Source organism: Antennarius striatus, chromosome 7 (assembly GCF_040054535.1).
Source record: "Antennarius striatus isolate MH-2024 chromosome 7, ASM4005453v1, whole genome shotgun sequence".
Lineage (NCBI taxonomy): Eukaryota > Metazoa > Chordata > Actinopteri > Lophiiformes > Antennariidae > Antennarius > Antennarius striatus.
The window spans coordinates 397129-414777 of NC_090782.1; the positions used below are offsets into that span (position 1 = coordinate 397129).

Below are 17649 nucleotides of genomic sequence, written 5' to 3' on the forward strand. Positions count from 1 at the left end.
AAAATTGTTGCCTTTTTGACTTAAATACTTGCTCAAAGACACTCCTAAAATGACATTTCTATTGCTTACATGTACATTTCTTGAATCTTTATGAAGCGTGAATAGAGAGGAATGTTTTAAAGAAGGAACCACTGATACCTGGAGTAACTGCAGTCACATACAGTTGACTGGTGAGGTTTGGTTAATAAGGGTAATTTGTGTTGAGGTTTCATTAATTTTCAGGCACAATAGGGATGTGGCTGAGATAGTGGTGCCAGAGATACGGGCCATAATTCACTATTAATCACCAGTCTCCAGTAGGACTCCAGTATGCATTTTATTGTCTTGACAAAATCAATTGAAAACAGTCATCACAAAGCTGCCATTTTCAAAGCAATAGGAGAAAAATGAAAATGAAATTCAGATAAAAACGTAGAGCTACTCATTATTGTATGCTGTTTCTGAAATTATTAAAAGTAAATGAATTGAGGCAAAGGAACTACATTCTGTACATGGTGTGACGAGACTGTACTTTCTGTTCTTATTGTCTCAGCTTCCTTTACTTCTTACTTCGGCGCTAATAAATAATGATGACGACACACTGCTGAACATCACCACCAGATCCACTTAACTTTTTCCTGGAATTGTACAAGAGAGCACCAGTTGGCCCATGGAGCTCCGAGGGGACGGGGTGTGTAACTGGGGTAACGGGCCTTCAGGGAGAAGCAGGAAGAAACACTGAGAGCAGTGACAGGATGCTGGAACGAGCACACCATCCAACCACACCCTGTATCCTGCTGGGTAACGTCCAACATCAGGGCCAGGGTCCGCTTCCAACGACCTCCAAGGTCTGGCAACCTCTGTCGCCCTTTTGATCTCCCATGGGACCATGGGAGGTCTCTGCAGTCATCACCTTTTTTGTTTCTATCTCACCCCGGGCAGACACAACTCTGGTCTCACCACACTGCATGAAACACGATACCAAACACCCAGCCTTCATCCTGCCCGGTGATTTCAGCAAATATTTCCAGCATATTTCCTACAACTTCCTGGATCACTTCCATACGCCATTCAGGAATGGCTACAGAGCTAACCCACTACTAACTATTAGAAAGGCTGGCCACAATGCCATTTTCCAGATGCCCACATATAAACAAAGACTAAGACAAGAACTCCCAGCAACACAAGAGGTCAGAAACGTACACAACGGGAGCCTACAAGCTCAGACAAGCAGGGAAAAGGTCAAGAGGCGACACAGGGACAAGGCGGAGGAACAACCGTGTGACCATGATGGTAGACGCATGTGGCAAGGGTTGTGGACGGTTTCAGAGTATAGAAGATGAATGAACACTTGTGGATGTTGTGGATTCCTTGCTAGTGGAAGATCTAACCATGGCTGGCTTTGAGGCAGGAGAGGCTTTGGAAGCAGCGGACCTGAGCCAGTAGTGCCCTCTCTCACGCTTGGAGCACAACGTAAGGATTATGTCCTGTGGAAGCAGGAAAGCAGCCGGCCCAGGTGGCATCCCCAGGTGCCTGTGAACATCCTGCGCTGACCAGCTAGTCTGGACTTCAACACAATCTTTAATTTGTCCCTGGCCAACTCTGTAGTCTTCACATGCCTGAAAAAGTCTACCATCATCGCTGTGCCCAAGACTCCCACTGAAGTGCTTTGAAAGACTAATCAAAGAATTAATTCAGGACAGCTGGACTCCCTGGATCCCTTTCAGTTCATGTATCGCCCCAATAGGAGTACTGGCATTGCAATCACCTATGTCCTCACACCTGGACTGTGGCAAGGAGAATTATGTGCACCTGCTGTTCATCAGCTACAACTCAGCAGTACCTCACAAAGTTGTCACCCATCTCAGGGACCTGCAGCCGAGTCCCTTGCTCTGCTCATGGCTTCAAAGCTTCCTCACCGGTAGACCACTAGTGGTGAAGGTCAACCCACACCTCCGGCAACATTGGTGCCCCCCAAGAATGAACACTGAGCCTTCTGCTTTACTCCTTGTACACCCATGACCCATCAATCCAAAGTCATTGTGTAATATGTGGATGATACAGTGGTGTTAGGCTGGATCAAAAAAAACGAGGCAACCTGTCTAGACGAGGTGGAGCTGCTCTCCTCGTGGTCTAAGGGCAGCAACGTGGTCCTGCTTTTTCAAGGCCAAAGAGGTGGTTGTTGACTACAGGCACCAAGGCAGGGGAGTCAGTATGGATCTACGGCGCTAAGGTAGAGAGAAGGGACTGTTACCAGACCTCAGGGTTCACATCTGTGAGAACCTCACTTGGTCCAGACATACTACTACCCTGGTCATGTATGTAACATGACTGGACATGTCTTGATGGCAGCAAAATGTATTTAGAGAGGCGCCTTAAGGCTACCAGCTCTGGAGCCCAAACGACCAGTGGGTCAATGAATGGATGGACCTGTGCAGAGCAGGTGATGAGTGTTTTAGCCTCCCGGGGGGGGGGGGGGGGGGCTCCTGTTGGTGGTGACTCATCTACCAGCCCTGTGCTGTCTTTACATGCTAATACCCTGACAGAGGGTGGAATTCAGGATGTGTCTGCGGAGTTCTGACTCTCTTTGTGGCTCAGCCTTCACTCTGCTGGTCTGGGTTTAGTAGCAACACATTAGCCTTCAGAGCTGTGGCTGATGGATTTTGAATGCTACCCAGTTTAGTGTCTCCGACGACTCTCATCTATGCAAACAGAAGCCAAAGGAAATGCTGGACTTCTGGGCACGGACACCAGGGTGACACGGCACCATCGTGTGGAACTGTTAAGGGACAAACGCTTTTGGCAGAGAAGCTCTGAATGTGGGGGAACACCACGAAACTCGTATTTGTTCAGTATAGTGACCTTCCAATAGCAGAGTCCGCAATAAAAACCAATGGGACATGAAAGAAAACTGAAAAGGAGTTCTGGGGAGTGTATTAAAACCTCTTACGGCGGCAGTAGCTCAGTCCACTAAGTCCTGGACTGGGGACTGGAAGTTGCCGGTTCCAGACCCGGGTGAGCTGAAACACTGTGAGCTGGCAGGGGGAGGAAAGAAAATCATTTTCTCAAAGTGAGATTAATAAAGTAAATTTCTTCTTCTTATATTGATGCATAGGAATCCTCCCAATGCAATTCCAGACCTCAGATTTATGTCAGGACAAGTCTAACCAACAACTCAGGTCAGTGGCCACACAGTGACACGAGGTCGTGACGCCATTTTCTCATTTTAATAAAATAACAAAATATTCCTAATGATTCATAAATCACACACACATAAATCATTAATCACACACACATAAATCACACACACATAAATCATAAATCACACACATATAAATCATAAATCATACACACATCGGAGAAAACCACGTTCACTCAGGCGGCATGTTCAGGGTTAAAAGACAGAAAAGAAGTTTGGCCTCTGGCTTTGCCCCAGACAGAGTATATCTAGCAACACCCAGCTGTCACTGACAAACACACACACACACACACACACACACACACACACTCACACACACACACTCACACACACACTGCCTGGAGCCTCAGTGTTCAGTGGCTTTTGTCAGTATTTAGACAGAAAATTGTTCAAGAGGATTTGCCAAACTAGGATTTAATCCCATTTAGTTCTCTTTTGTCTTTTTGTGTGTGTGTGTGTGTGTGTGTGTGTGTGTGTGTGTGTGTGTGTGTGTGTGTGTGTGTGTGTGTGTGTGTGTGTGTGTGTGTGTTTGCGCGTCCTTTCCCACATGTTGATTCATTTGTGTAAATGCTTCCTGAATGTTCCTTTGAGCCCATTCTGTGTGTGTAAACTCTGTCATGACTGGAACACGTGTGTAAACTCTGTCATGACTGGAACACGTGTGTAAACTCTGTCATGACTGGAACACGTGTGTAAACTCTGTCATGACTGGAACACGTGTGTAAACTCTGTCATGACTGGAACACGTGTGTAAACTCTGTCATGACTGGAACACGTGTGTAAACTCTGTCATGACTGGAACACGTGTGTAAACTCTGTCATGACTGGAACACGTGTGTAAACTCTGTCATGACTGGAACACGTGTGTAAACTCTGTCATGACTGGAACACGTGTGTAAACTCTGTCATGACTGGAACACATGTGTAAACTCTGTCAAGACTGGAACACGTGTGTAAACTCTGTCATGACTGGAACACGTGTGTAAACTCTGTCATGACTGGAACACGTGTGTAAACTCTGTCATGACTGGAACACATGTGTAAACTCTGTCAAGACTGGAACACGTGTGTAAACTCTGTCATGACTGGAACACGTGTGTAAACTCTGTCATGACTGGAACACGTGTGTAAACTCTGTCATGACTGGAACACGTGTGTAAACTCTGTCAAGACTGGAACACGTGTGTAAACTCTGTCATGACTGGAACACGTGCGTAAACTCTGTCATGACTGGAACACGTGTGTAAACTCTGTCAAGACTGGAACACGAGTGTAAACTCTGTCATGACTGGAACACGTGTGTAAACTCTGTCATGACTGGAACACGTGTGTAAACTCTGTCAAGACTGGAACACGTGTGTAAACTCTGTCAAGACTGGAACACGTGCGTAAACTCTGTCATGACTGGAACACGTGTGTAAACTCTGTCATGGCTGGAACACGTGTGTAAACTCTGTCAAGACTGGAACACGTGTGTAAACTCTGTCAAGACTGGAACACGTGTGTAAACTCTGTCATGACTGGAACACGTGCGTAAACTCTGTCATGACTGGAACACGTGTGTAAACTCTGTCATGACTGGAACACGTGTGTAAACTCTGTCATGACTGGAACACATGTGTAAACTCTGTCAAGACTGGAACACGTGTGTAAACTCTGTCATGACTGGAACACGTGTGTAAACTCTGTCAAGACTGGAACACGTGTGTAAACTCTGTCATGACTGGAACACGTGTGTAAACTCTGTCAAGACTGGAACACGTCGTTCTTATCAGTTGTGTTTGGCTGAAAACACAAGCCCATGTCTTCTGAGCTCACTCATTGATCTGAAGCAGGTTGTTGATCCCTCTCTTACTGATCAATAATCACCTGAGTCTGTCAGACAGGACGGATCAATCCCCTCAGGTCAAAGTCTGCATCCATCCCCATGTAATCACATGATTTACCCCGTTGGACGTCCTGCACACAGACCTGACAAACAGTTTGCTCTGATGGTCTGTGTTCCTCTCACTGTGAAGACCGTCCATCCACATCACCATGACTGATACTAATCATTACCACTGAAGGATTGATTGATTTCTAATCACATTCAGGATACCGTTTCACCTCTGCTAAAGTGCTTCAATACAGAAGTCATGAAACGGTCATATTATGAAAAAAAAAAATTCAGCTACTGTATTGATCCCTGAGGGGGAATTGTTTTTCACTGTGGTTTCACTGCTTCAGAAAAGATAGTGAACATCCAAAGTGCTCTGAACTCTGTGGCTATGAACAACAGCTGACTGCTGTCTTCTTCTTCTCCTTTGGCTTCTCCCTTCAGGGGTCTCCACAGCCAATCAGTGTCCTCCATCTAACCCTGTCTTCTGCATCCTCTTCTCTCACACATGTCCAAACCATCTCAGTCTGGCCTCTCTGACTTTATCTCCAGAACCTCTAACATGTGCTGTCCCTCTGATGGACTCATTCCTGATCCTATCCATCCTGGTCACTCCCAGAGAGAACCTCAGCATCTTCATCTCTGCTACCTCCAGCTCTGTCTCCTGTCTTTTCCTCAGTGACACTGTCTCTAGACCAAACAACATCGCTGGTCTCACCACAGTTTTGTAGTGATGTTGTTTGGTTGGTGTTTGTTTGCTGTCTAAATGTTCATAAAGTGTCGTACTGCATTCATAAACTCGTATTTTGAACCGTGGGTCACACCTGACCAGCCCACGCCGAGCAGGACCACACCATACGACCTTCTCCTTTGTCTCCCTCATCTCATCTTTACTCTAGAAAATTGTGGATATTATATAACAAGGTGCACACATTCCAGGTGTGTGGTCCAGGATGTTGACGAGTTGGAGTGACGCTGCAGACATAGAACAGCTGGTTTGTGGTGTGATTTGTAATGTGACCAGCCTTACCGCTGGACTTCTCCTCGGGAAAGAACACACCCCAGTGCGGGGAAAGGGCAGCGTCCTCAGACAGATGGGACAGGACATGCAAATCAACTACGTCAGTCACTCCCGTCATTACATCACGATGGGAGTGATCCTGATCCTCATTATGGAGCTGGTAGGGTTAGCGAGGCCCACTATATAGATGTAGAGACCAAAAATACATGCTTTTCGTGATATGACCCACTGGATTAATACATAATTAAGTAATTGGGCGTTGTTTTAAAAGTGCCCAATTATTATTGTTGTTGTTGTTGTTGTTATTTTATTATTATTTATATTATTATAACTATCAATACTATGTTATTATTTTATTTATTATTATTATTATTATTATTATTATTATCATTATTATTATATAAATTGGTATAAATAATAAATGAAAGAAAATGACACTAAATCATGATATAATGGTATGAGGACTCATTGTGTGCCTCTGGTCTTCACACTGGGAAGCACCCACTGCTGCCCAGCAGCCTCTTAATGCCCTGTGCCTCTCTGCCCCAGTGCCTGTGTGTTGGAGGTGGGGGGTTGTTAAGGAGCCAGTGCTACCGTCACACAGCAGCATGAGTGTTTCTGAGTACCACAGTGGGTGGAGATGATCAGAGCAGTAGATGATGAGCCTGCTGGAGGGGGGTTATTCTACTGCATGAGTGGTGATGCCCCCTACAGAGGCAGTTTGAGGGGGGACTGAAGTCACCCCAAAATTGGTGTAAGCTCTCAACACACACATATATGATTCTGTTTCTGTTCCAGATGGAACCAGAGGTGTCTTCTAGTACATACTGGATATGTTAAAACCTCATAGCGCCACCTAGGACATAAAACTAACATGTCAGTCAATAGAAACACAGAATACTGATTGGTGCAAATGATGTCACTACGGTTAAAAATCCCATTCCGTAAAGCAGAGAGTCCTCTGATTGGTGGCAGTTCTGAGTTAGGAGTGCAAAGGCTCATGGGATTGTTAATGTTCAAGTCAGTGAATGGTTTCTAGTCATGTGTTTAGTGTAGCATGTAGCTTTGTGTGTGTGTGTGTGTGTGTGTGTGTGTAGCTGGAACCTCTTGGTTTTTCTGGGGTTTTTTAAGTGATGCTAAATAATTTTATGGTTAGCACCGTTGGCACTGTTAGCACTGTTAGCACCGTTGGTACTGTTAGCACTGTTAGCGCCGTTGGCACTGTTAGCACTGTTAGCGCCGTTGGCACTGTTAGCACTGTTAGCGCCATTGGCACTGTTAGCACGGTTCAAACCCCAGCATTTCCAACATGGTCTTTCTGTGTAGTTTGTGTGTCTGAACAGGTTTTCTCCAGTTTCCCCCCAACATCATGAAAAACATGCGTCTAGGGACCTTTGGGTCATGTTTGCCCACGGGGGCCAGTGCTAGCTAACAAGAAGCATTAACGTCGGTTCCAGCATTTTGACTTTGTCACTGAATAGAATGTCATGACAACACTAAATGCTGTTTGTTCACGTCCACAACACACCAGGAAAAACAAAAACCAAACAGGACAGACACTACAGTAACAGACACATGTAGCATTAACAGGACATATACTAAACTACAACTAAAATATAAACAGTATAAAATTTATTAATTGATTAAGACATTAATTAATGTCCTCTGTCCCTCCTTCTACACGAGGAGGGACAGAGGACAGAGCCATCAGGCAGAGGAGGAGGAGTCAGAGAGGAAGAGCAGCAGGTTGAATGAGTGATGTCAGGTCCCTCAGGAGGGCTCCTCTGGGTTTGGCTGTCAGAGGGTTGTTGGGGGAGTCAAGAACAGGAAACCATCACTCACGATCCTTCACACCAGACAGCAGCACTGGTTTCCAGTAGGACCCTTAACCCCCAGGGGAACGCACTGGCCTGGGGAAGAGCTACTTTTGTTTATTTGTCCATATTGAACATTACCTATTGATCTAGTACAGCGGTACCTCTACTTACGAAATTAATCGGAAGGCATTACGTAAGTAGAAAATTTCGTAAGTAGAGACGCGTTTTCCATGCAAATGCCCTAATCCGTTCCAAGCCCCCCACAATTCAGACATAAATGATTTATAAAGCATCAAAATGCATCAAAACATGTAACAAATACATGTTACGATTAAATTATTACACAATAAATGAGAGTTGTGCATAACGTAAAAAACAAAGAATAAAGAACAAAAATGATGATCATTTACCTTTTAACTGCTGTCCTCATTGTTTTTTGCCCTCTTTGGTTCATGCCCTCTTGCCCCCCCATGAACAACAGAGTGAATTCCAGTCCTCCTTCTGAACTTCTCCAACCACCCACGCGACGCCTTAAACTCCTTAAACTTCCTTTAGTTTTAATAACGTGGTGATTGTAGATGCATTACGGCCATATTCTTTGGAGAGATCAACCAAACGCATCCCTTTTTCAGGCTTTTCTATCATCTCTTGATTTGTTTGTACGGACAAAAAAACTCTTTTCTTCGTCTTTTCTTTTCCTCTTTTCTCCGTCACTTTCTTGGGGTCCATAGTGAATACTCTAAAAGTTAATATATTTACGTAAAACTATCAGAACACCTCACGGGTCGAGGGCCGAATGCCGACACACTCCATAAACACTGTTCTAGCTACACATAGAGTTGGAGTGGCATCCCTCTTAGCCAATGGGATGCCAGGAAGATACGTAATAGGTAATAGCCAATGGCAGAGCAGCTATGAGAATGTGGCGTTCAGGAACCTGTGGGAGATTGGAGTATCACTCGATACTGTAGACAGTATCGACTTACATTACGTAAGTCGAAATTTCTTTCTTAACTAGAGGTAATATTTTCCTGGTGAGAAATTTCGTAAGTAGAGACATTCGTAAGTAGAGGTACCACTGTATTACATGTAACCAATGATTGTATACCATTTAATTGTGTACAGTTAATAATGCTCCTGGTGTATCAATGAATAAATAAATCCTTTAATAATCCCCGTAGGGAAATCTTTTGTTTTTACTGCTGGAATTACTGCAGCATCTCTGATAACTATTTGAGTTCTTCAAACTAAGACTAGATATGAACTTAGAAAGGTCTAATAAAGAAAAGACTTTAACCAAAAATACAATATATATGTGAGATATGAAAATGGTCAAACAGACCTGAGTCAAACAGATTTATTAAGCGTTCAGTCGGGGGACAGGTCAGTAGGACAGTCCCAAACCCTGATGAATGAGGCAGGAATACATGAACGTTCATCTGAAATGAGAAATGACGAGACGCTGCGGGCAAAGGAGGTTTTATCAATGTGGTTGTGTCTACTTTCCTGTCATATCATTGTGTTTTCTGTGTGTACTTCCATCTCAGTTATACCAGCACACCTGGTAGACGTGTACATGTTGCCTCTGGCTTCCTGTAAACAGTGTAATAGTGTACTGAGGTGTGGTTTGTGTGCCGTAATGTCAGCACATCTTTCTGCTAATTAGCACTTTTAGCCTACCTTCATGACAACAAAATAAAATGACAGAACTCTTGCTACAGTATTGACTGAGGAGCTGAGTATCAAAGTATTTACCAGAATTTCTTTGTTTGTATTTTCTACACGTTTTAGTGTTTTAATGTTTTCAGTACTTCACTCTGGTCCAACCAGCGGTCAAACTGTCAGGACTCAGTCGTCCCAGACGTCAGGTCGTGTTTCGCTTCCAGACGACTAAAACTACAACTAACAAGACAACAACAAAAACCACTCCTACTAATGTATTAGTGATAATGTCAAAACCTATCACCACTCTTTTATGTGCTGATGGTGATGATGCCGAGGAGGATGAAGCTGACAGTAATAATGATTATTATTGGATGTCTCTTTCTCAGTGAGCTTCATGGACTGCGATGGAGGGAAGATCTTCTTCAAGGTTGTGGATTCTTCTGATTTCGGAGTGAGCGAGGACGGTGTGGTCTACGCCCTGCGACGCTTCAGCTTAGTGGCAAAGGACAGAGCCACTGTAGTGGTCTACGGTCAAGACCCCCAGTCTGAAGAGGTCTGGAAGACCAGAGTACACCTCCATGCAGGAACTCCACTGGTAAGTCCCTCACAGATGGGTTTTATGTTGTTGTGAACACCAAGAGCAGATCTCTGTGTTTGACTTCCACCTCCGTGGACATAGTTCACCACACAGGTCCACCTCGGCTCGTGTCGCTTCAACTTACATCGTTATCGAGTACGCATCGGCTTTCACAGCAACATACTGAAGAATAAAACATGTTTACAGAATTTAACTCGACTTTACATCAGTCCACCACAAATGTTGTAGTCCTAAAATTACTAGTTAACCTGTCCTACATCTGTCCTACATCTGTGTTGTAAAACACGTCCATAAATAAAGAACCATTGTCTTCATCGTTGTTAGACACACCGTCTCTCCTGGAACCGGTAACCGCCTGAGACGAGGGGTACCTGGATACTAAGAGAGGATGTGTGTGTGTGTGTCTGTCTGTCTGTCTGTCTGTCTGTCTGTCTGTCTGTCTGTCTGTCTGTCTGTCTGTCTGTCTCTCTCTCTCTCTCTCTCTCTAGTCCCCATCAGGGATGAGGAGGTGTGTTGTGTTGTACATCCATCAGCTGTTCACGGACTCTGGTGCTTCTAAACATCAACGCACACTCTACAGCTGTGGACACACACTCTACAGCTGTGGACACACACTCTACAGCTGTGGACACACACTCTACAGCTGTGGACACACACTCCACAGCTGTGGACACACACTCTACAGCTGTGGACACACACTCCACAGCTGTGGACACACACTCTACAGCTGTGGACACACACTCTACAGCTGTGGACACACACTCTACAGCTGTGGACACACACTCTACAGCTGTGGACACACACTCCACAGCTGTGGACACACACACTACAGCTGTGGACACACACACTACAGCTGTGGACACACACTCTACACACACTCCACAGCTGTGGACACACACACTACAGCTGTGGACACACACTCCACAGCTGTGGACACACACTCCACAGCTGTGGACACACACTCTACACACACTCCACAGCTGTGGACACACACTCTACAGCTGTGGACACACACTCCACAGCTGTGGACACACACACTACAGCTGTGGACACACACACTACAGCTGTGGACACACACTCTACACACACTCCACAGCTGTGGACACACACACTACAGCTGTGGACACACACACTACAGCTGTGGACACACACTCTACACACACTCCACAGCTGTGGACACACACACTACAGCTGTGGACACACACACTACAGCTGTGGACACACACTCCACAGCTGTGGACACACACTCCACAGCTGTGGACACACACTCTACACACACTCCACAGCTGTGGACACACACTCTACAGCTGTGGACACACACTCCACAGCTGTGGACACACACACTACAGCTGTGGACACACACTCTACAGCTGTGGACACACACTCCACAGCTGTGGACACACACTCTACAGCTGTGGACACACACTCTACAGCTGTGGACACACACTCTACAGCTGTGGACACACACTCCACAGCTGTGGACACACACTCTACAGCTGTGGACACACACTCTACAGCTGTGGACACACACTCCACAGCTGTGGACACACACTCTACACACACTCCACAGCTGTGGACACACACTCTACAGCTGTGGACACACACTCCACAGCTGTGGACACACACTCCACAGCTGTGGACACACACTCTACAGCTGTGGACACACACTCCACAGCTGTGGACACACACTCTACAGCTGTGGACACACACTCTACAGCTGTGGACACACACTCTACAGCTGTGGACACACACTCCACAGCTGTGGACACACACTCTACAGCTGTGGACACACACTCCACAGCTGTGGACACACACTCTACAGCTGTGGACACACACTCTACAGCTGTGGACACACACTCTACAGCTGTGGACACACACTCTACACACACTCCACAGCTGTGGACACACACTCCACAGCTGTGGACACACACACTACAGCTGTGGACACACACACTACAGCTGTGGACACACACTGTACACACACTCCACAGCTGTGGACACACACACTACAGCTGTGGACACACACACTACAGCTGTGGACACACACTCTACACACACTCTACAGCTGTGGACACACACTCCACAGCTGTGGACACACACTCTACAGCTGTGGACACACACTCTACAGCTGTGGACACACACTCTACAGCTGTGGACACACACTCCACAGCTGTGGACACACACTCTACAGCTGTGGACACACACTCCACAGCTGTGGACACACACTCTACAGCTGTGGACACACACTCTACAGCTGTGGACACACACTCTACAGCTGTGGACACACACTCTACACACACTCCACAGCTGTGGACACACACTCCACAGCTGTGGACACACACACTACAGCTGTGGACACACACACTACAGCTGTGGACACACACTGTACACACACTCCACAGCTGTGGACACACACACTACAGCTGTGGACACACACACTACAGCTGTGGACACACACTCTACACACACTCCACAGCTGTGGACACACACACTACAGCTGTGGACACACACTCTACACACACTCCACAGCTGTGGACACACACTCCACAGCTGTGGACACACACTCTACACACACTCCACAGCTGTGGACACACACTCTACAGCTGTGGACACACACTCCACAGCTGTGGACACACACACTACAGCTGTGGACACACACACTACAGCTGTGGACACACACTGTACACACACTCCACAGCTGTGGACACACACACTACAGCTGTGGACACACACACTACAGCTGTGGACACACACTCTACACACACTCCACAGCTGTGGACACACACACTACAGCTGTGGACACACACACTACAGCTGTGGACACACACTGTACACACACTCCACCGCTGTGGACACACACTCTACACACACTCCACAGCTGTGGACACACACTCTACACACACTCCACAGCTGTGGACACACACACTGCTGTGTGAGTTGAGCCAACTCTTGGTGGCATGCATGATAATTAATTAATTATTAGCAGGTTAACAGCAGCATTATTCTCCCACTGCTGGTAAAAACACACTGCTGTTATTTTATTTTAGCGGGGTAGCAATAAGCAGAGACATGGGGTTATAATTGTTCAACAAAATGGACAGAAGAAATAGTATGGTCTGCAACAAGAACACAAAACACAATGATACATGTTTGTGTATATACAGTATTTGTAAAGGTCTAACGTAGCATCAGAGTTAATAATAATACCTATATTTCAGGTAGAGACACTTGACTTCCTCAGGTGTTTGGGTCGGTACCAACCCGTACTTTGGTTTGAAATACATAAAAGTACTACATAAATTTGTTTTTTGCATCAAAACGTTTGGGCTAGTCAGTAAGTTCTTTTTAAACAAATATTTAAAGAAATAAAAAAAATAATTTAACTACATTTTAAAATGCTCTGGTGAAAATGATGTGTGTTAGGATCAGTATGGACCCGGTTAGCTGTTGTAGTCATGACCCTTGAACATGAGTGTTCAAGTATTCTATGGTACTTGTACAAGTGTATAAGTACCATTATTGAGCATTCTAATGCTATTGGTGGTCATTTGCATGATGGTCAGGGTGTCCCAATGACTGGTCCTGGACCACTGAGTTGGTGACCACTCATCATGATGGGCACAGTAAAAACGGTCAACCCGAGCTGCCCCTGAAATGTGTGTGAAGAACAGAGTTTGTCTGTATAGACACCATTACTGCTGTTTCATACTGTTGTGGTGGACAGAGGCTTTTTTAACACAGGACAAAGTACATAAGTACAAAATATTTATTTGTCAATTCAAATCATGCGTAGGTTGAGGATAAGTCCAACGGTGTCATCGATGATGCAGACAAACAATGTCAACAGATACTTATCTAACGAGATCTCTGGTAACGACATCCTGGGAGTCGAGCTGACACTCAACCCAACTCAACTGGAGTCTGTCGAGTTCCTTTAGCCATGCTCTGTGGTGTGTGTGCATGTGGTGGGCGTTAATGGACTCACCGGCAACTGACCACATGTCAAGCCAACCGTATGTCGAACTGACTTTAATACGTCATCTTTGCAAAACACATTATGCAAGTATGGTGATAAGACTACTGCCAATACTCATCTGAGTCCAGGAGGAGCAAACACTCTGCCTGACATAAAGGTCTCATAGTCCCTACGACTGTCAACTTCTCTAACACATTTACTTTTGCTGTGTGTCTATTTTATTATATTATTTTATTTAAACATTCCACCACACTGTCCAAACACATGACGGTGTTTGGTGATGTCCACTGTTCAGAGATACAACTGTGTCATCAATCAATCAAGTCAAGTTTTATATATATATATATAGCACTTAATCATCAGCAGACATTTCAAAGCGCTTTAACAGACAGAAAAACCCAACTGAACCCTCCAGAGCATCAGAGACAGCGGCGGGGAAAAACTCCCTCATTGAGGAAGAAACTCCGGACAGGACCCAGACTCTTTTGGGGGCCATCCGCCTTGACTGGTTGGGTGGGAAAGAAATAGAAGGAAGATAAGGACAGGGTCAGAGAGAGAGAGAGATAGACAGAGTCACATAGTCCAGATAGAGTCAGTGTCTCTATGGTTCTAGTCAGACCATGTGATGCAGGAGCTGAATTGGGGACCAGAAAGACAGGCTGTGTTCACCGACTCCTGGGTTGATTCTTCATACATGTTCACCATCAGGTAGTTGGTTAATTCAAGGCACAATTACATCTTCACATGTGTCATCAGGACGTGACAAAAATAAAATGATAACAAAGGAGTGGACAACTCGAACAAGCTGACTGCCACCTACGCTTCACAGCAAACAACCAGGAAATGGCCAATGGTTGTGTTTTACAACATCCTCGATATGTGTGCATACAATGCATTTGTATTGTGGACCCGTGTTAATCAAGGGTGGAACTCAACCAATTGGATGTAATTTGTTTGACCTTGCAAATGTACTTTTGGTGTCCCAGATCTGCTTTTCACTTGGTATTTATACTGAAGTTCTATTTTTGGAAAAAAATAAAAATACTTCTTTTCTTTTTTTTTCTTTAGTATATATGCAGTATATGGGTCGAAATCAACCTGGGACACCGTAGATCACATATGTCAAAGCCAAGGCCTAGGGGCCAGATTAGGCCAGCCAATGAATTCTCTATGGCCCCCTGAATGTTATTTCATTATTATTAGAACTGGCCCCGCAGGCCACAGCCACCTACTGGTCTTTTGCATGCACCAAAACTACATTTCCCACAATGCAAAGGTAGCCAGCAAAGTCACTGCAGCAAGCGGGCCTCGGTGTCATCATTCATCAGCAGTCAGACCAGAGGTTAACTCCTCTCCTCCTCAAAAATGAGTAAACGGAAGGTGGACGCTGAGAACGGGGTTTCAGGCCCGGTGGGAGTCACTGAGGTAAAAGACAAACCTGTGTGTCTTCTGTGGCAAGACAGTTTGGCTTTAATGAAAGAACGCAACCAAAGAACCCATCAAACGTCTCAGAAACACACAAAGATGTGATTTTTCTCTGAAGGAAGTTCATTTTTATCATTTTATTCTTTTTTTTTGCTTGTTGAAAAATGTTTTCACTTGAAATTATTGACAGAACCATTAAAAAACATTGCTTTATTCATTTACACATTAAATACTACAGACTATTGGTTCAATAGGCTATGTGTGATCATTTCAGTATGTTTTAATAAGTAGTGAACCAGTCCGGCCCTCGACTTGAAATAAATTTGTTTTTTTGGCACTCTTGTGTATTTGACTTTGACACCCCTGCCTTAGATGTTACCATAGTTAATAATACAAAGAAATGAAAAAAATAAACATTTGAGAGATGTGTTTTAATACTCCTCAACCAACAGTCAGGTAACATAAACTTTTATTATTTGTATAATTCACTTGAGGTGCTGTAAAAGATAATGGCACGTAGATCACCAGCTACGTCAACTTCTTTTGACTAGTATATGACGTGTATAGTATTTTATTTAGCCACCCAAGCAGCATCTTCCCAAGCAAGAAAGACATACAGCGCCCAAGACCTACTAGAGCTAGAACAGAGCTGTAATAACAGCTTATCGGCTGATATCGTCCAGGATATCCCACAGGAACTAGGCAAGCCACCAGACTCGGACTGGATCCTTGCCACCCATCTTGCTTCGCAGATGCAGAGGAGAAGAAACGGAGGTCGTTGGGGTGGGATGATAACCAGACTGAGAAGGAACTCCCCCAGACCAGCTATTCCAAGCTTGAAACTGACAAACGCGAGGTCGCTAGTAAATAAGATGGGAAAGATCTTGAGGAGTAGCTGCGCGATTCTGGTCACAGAAACCAGGATCGCGCCCTCCATCCCAGACGCTAGCATCGAGCTAACAGGCTGCAAAGCCTGGAGAATGGACAGGACCACAGCTAGAGACAAGCTACGAGGCAGCAAGCTAGTTATATATTTTGGTAAGGACTGGTCATCCAACTCCATCCTGGTCAGCAGCCGCTGCTCCAAGACCTGGATTGCCTAAACTTAAAATGTTGACCTTGTCACCTATCCTGTCAAAACTCTGCGGTGCTGCAAATGGGCTGCTAGATAGAGCCAGATGCTAACGCTAACACAGCCTTGGGTTTGTTGCCCATCATCCCCACACAGCTGACCAAACACCCAAACGCAGTCCCATCATCACAGGGGACTTCAACCGCACCAACCAGAAGACGGGTCTTCCCCAATCCCACCATTACATGCACAAAGACGCCAGGAAGGTATGGCGTAGGATCAAGCAGATCACCAACGACAAGCCCAGCAACCCAACAGCAGATGGCAACCACTCTCTGGCGGAGTGGCTCAACCATGTCTGCCCGGTTTGAGAGGGACACACCAGAGCTGACCATCGCCACTACATCTCTACACGGGCGCCCCTCACTACACGCTAGAGGAGCATGAGGTGAAAAGAAAAAACCTCCACAATCATCCTGGTACCTAAAATGAAATCCACCAGCTGCCTCAATGACTACTATCAGGTTGCACTCACTCCCACCAACGTGAAGTGCTTCGACAACCCTAACCGGACCCACATTAGCCTTACCTCCTGGTTTTGACCCCCTACAGTTTACCTACAGAGTGGGCAGGTCCACGGAGGACACCGTTGCTACAGCTCGACACTCCACTCTGAGCCACCTGGAGAAGCAGAGGAGCTAGGTTGCTCTTTGTGGACAACAGCTCTGCTTTCAGTACTATCATCCCTGACAAACTGGTGTCCAAACTGATAGACCTCACAATGCTGTAGTTCGTCTGCTTTTGGACAAAGAACTTCCTGTCAGACCGCCCCAGACGGTGCAGGTGGGTCATCATATTTCATCATGTTTACACCTTAGCCCCTGCTCACCACAGGCCTGTGTGCTAAGCCCCTTCCTGTATTCCCTCGACACCTTCAACCCCTGCCCAACCCAGCAACTCTATCATTAAGTTCATTGATGACACCACTCTGGTTGGGCTAATATCCAAAGGGGACACATTC

General features: G+C 45.5%; 1 protein-coding gene across 1 annotated transcript in view; it reads left to right on the plus strand.

Annotated features, from left to right (window-relative positions):
• LOC137598499 (cadherin-2-like) overlaps nucleotides 1–17649 on the plus strand; it is a 104067-nt gene that overhangs the window by 36508 nt on the left and 49910 nt on the right. Inside the window, exon 3 of the mRNA XM_068318715.1 lies at nucleotides 9944–10152. Within this exon, the coding sequence (XP_068174816.1) occupies nucleotides 9944–10152 (209 nt within the window). The remainder of the gene's footprint in view (nucleotides 1–9943; nucleotides 10153–17649) is intronic.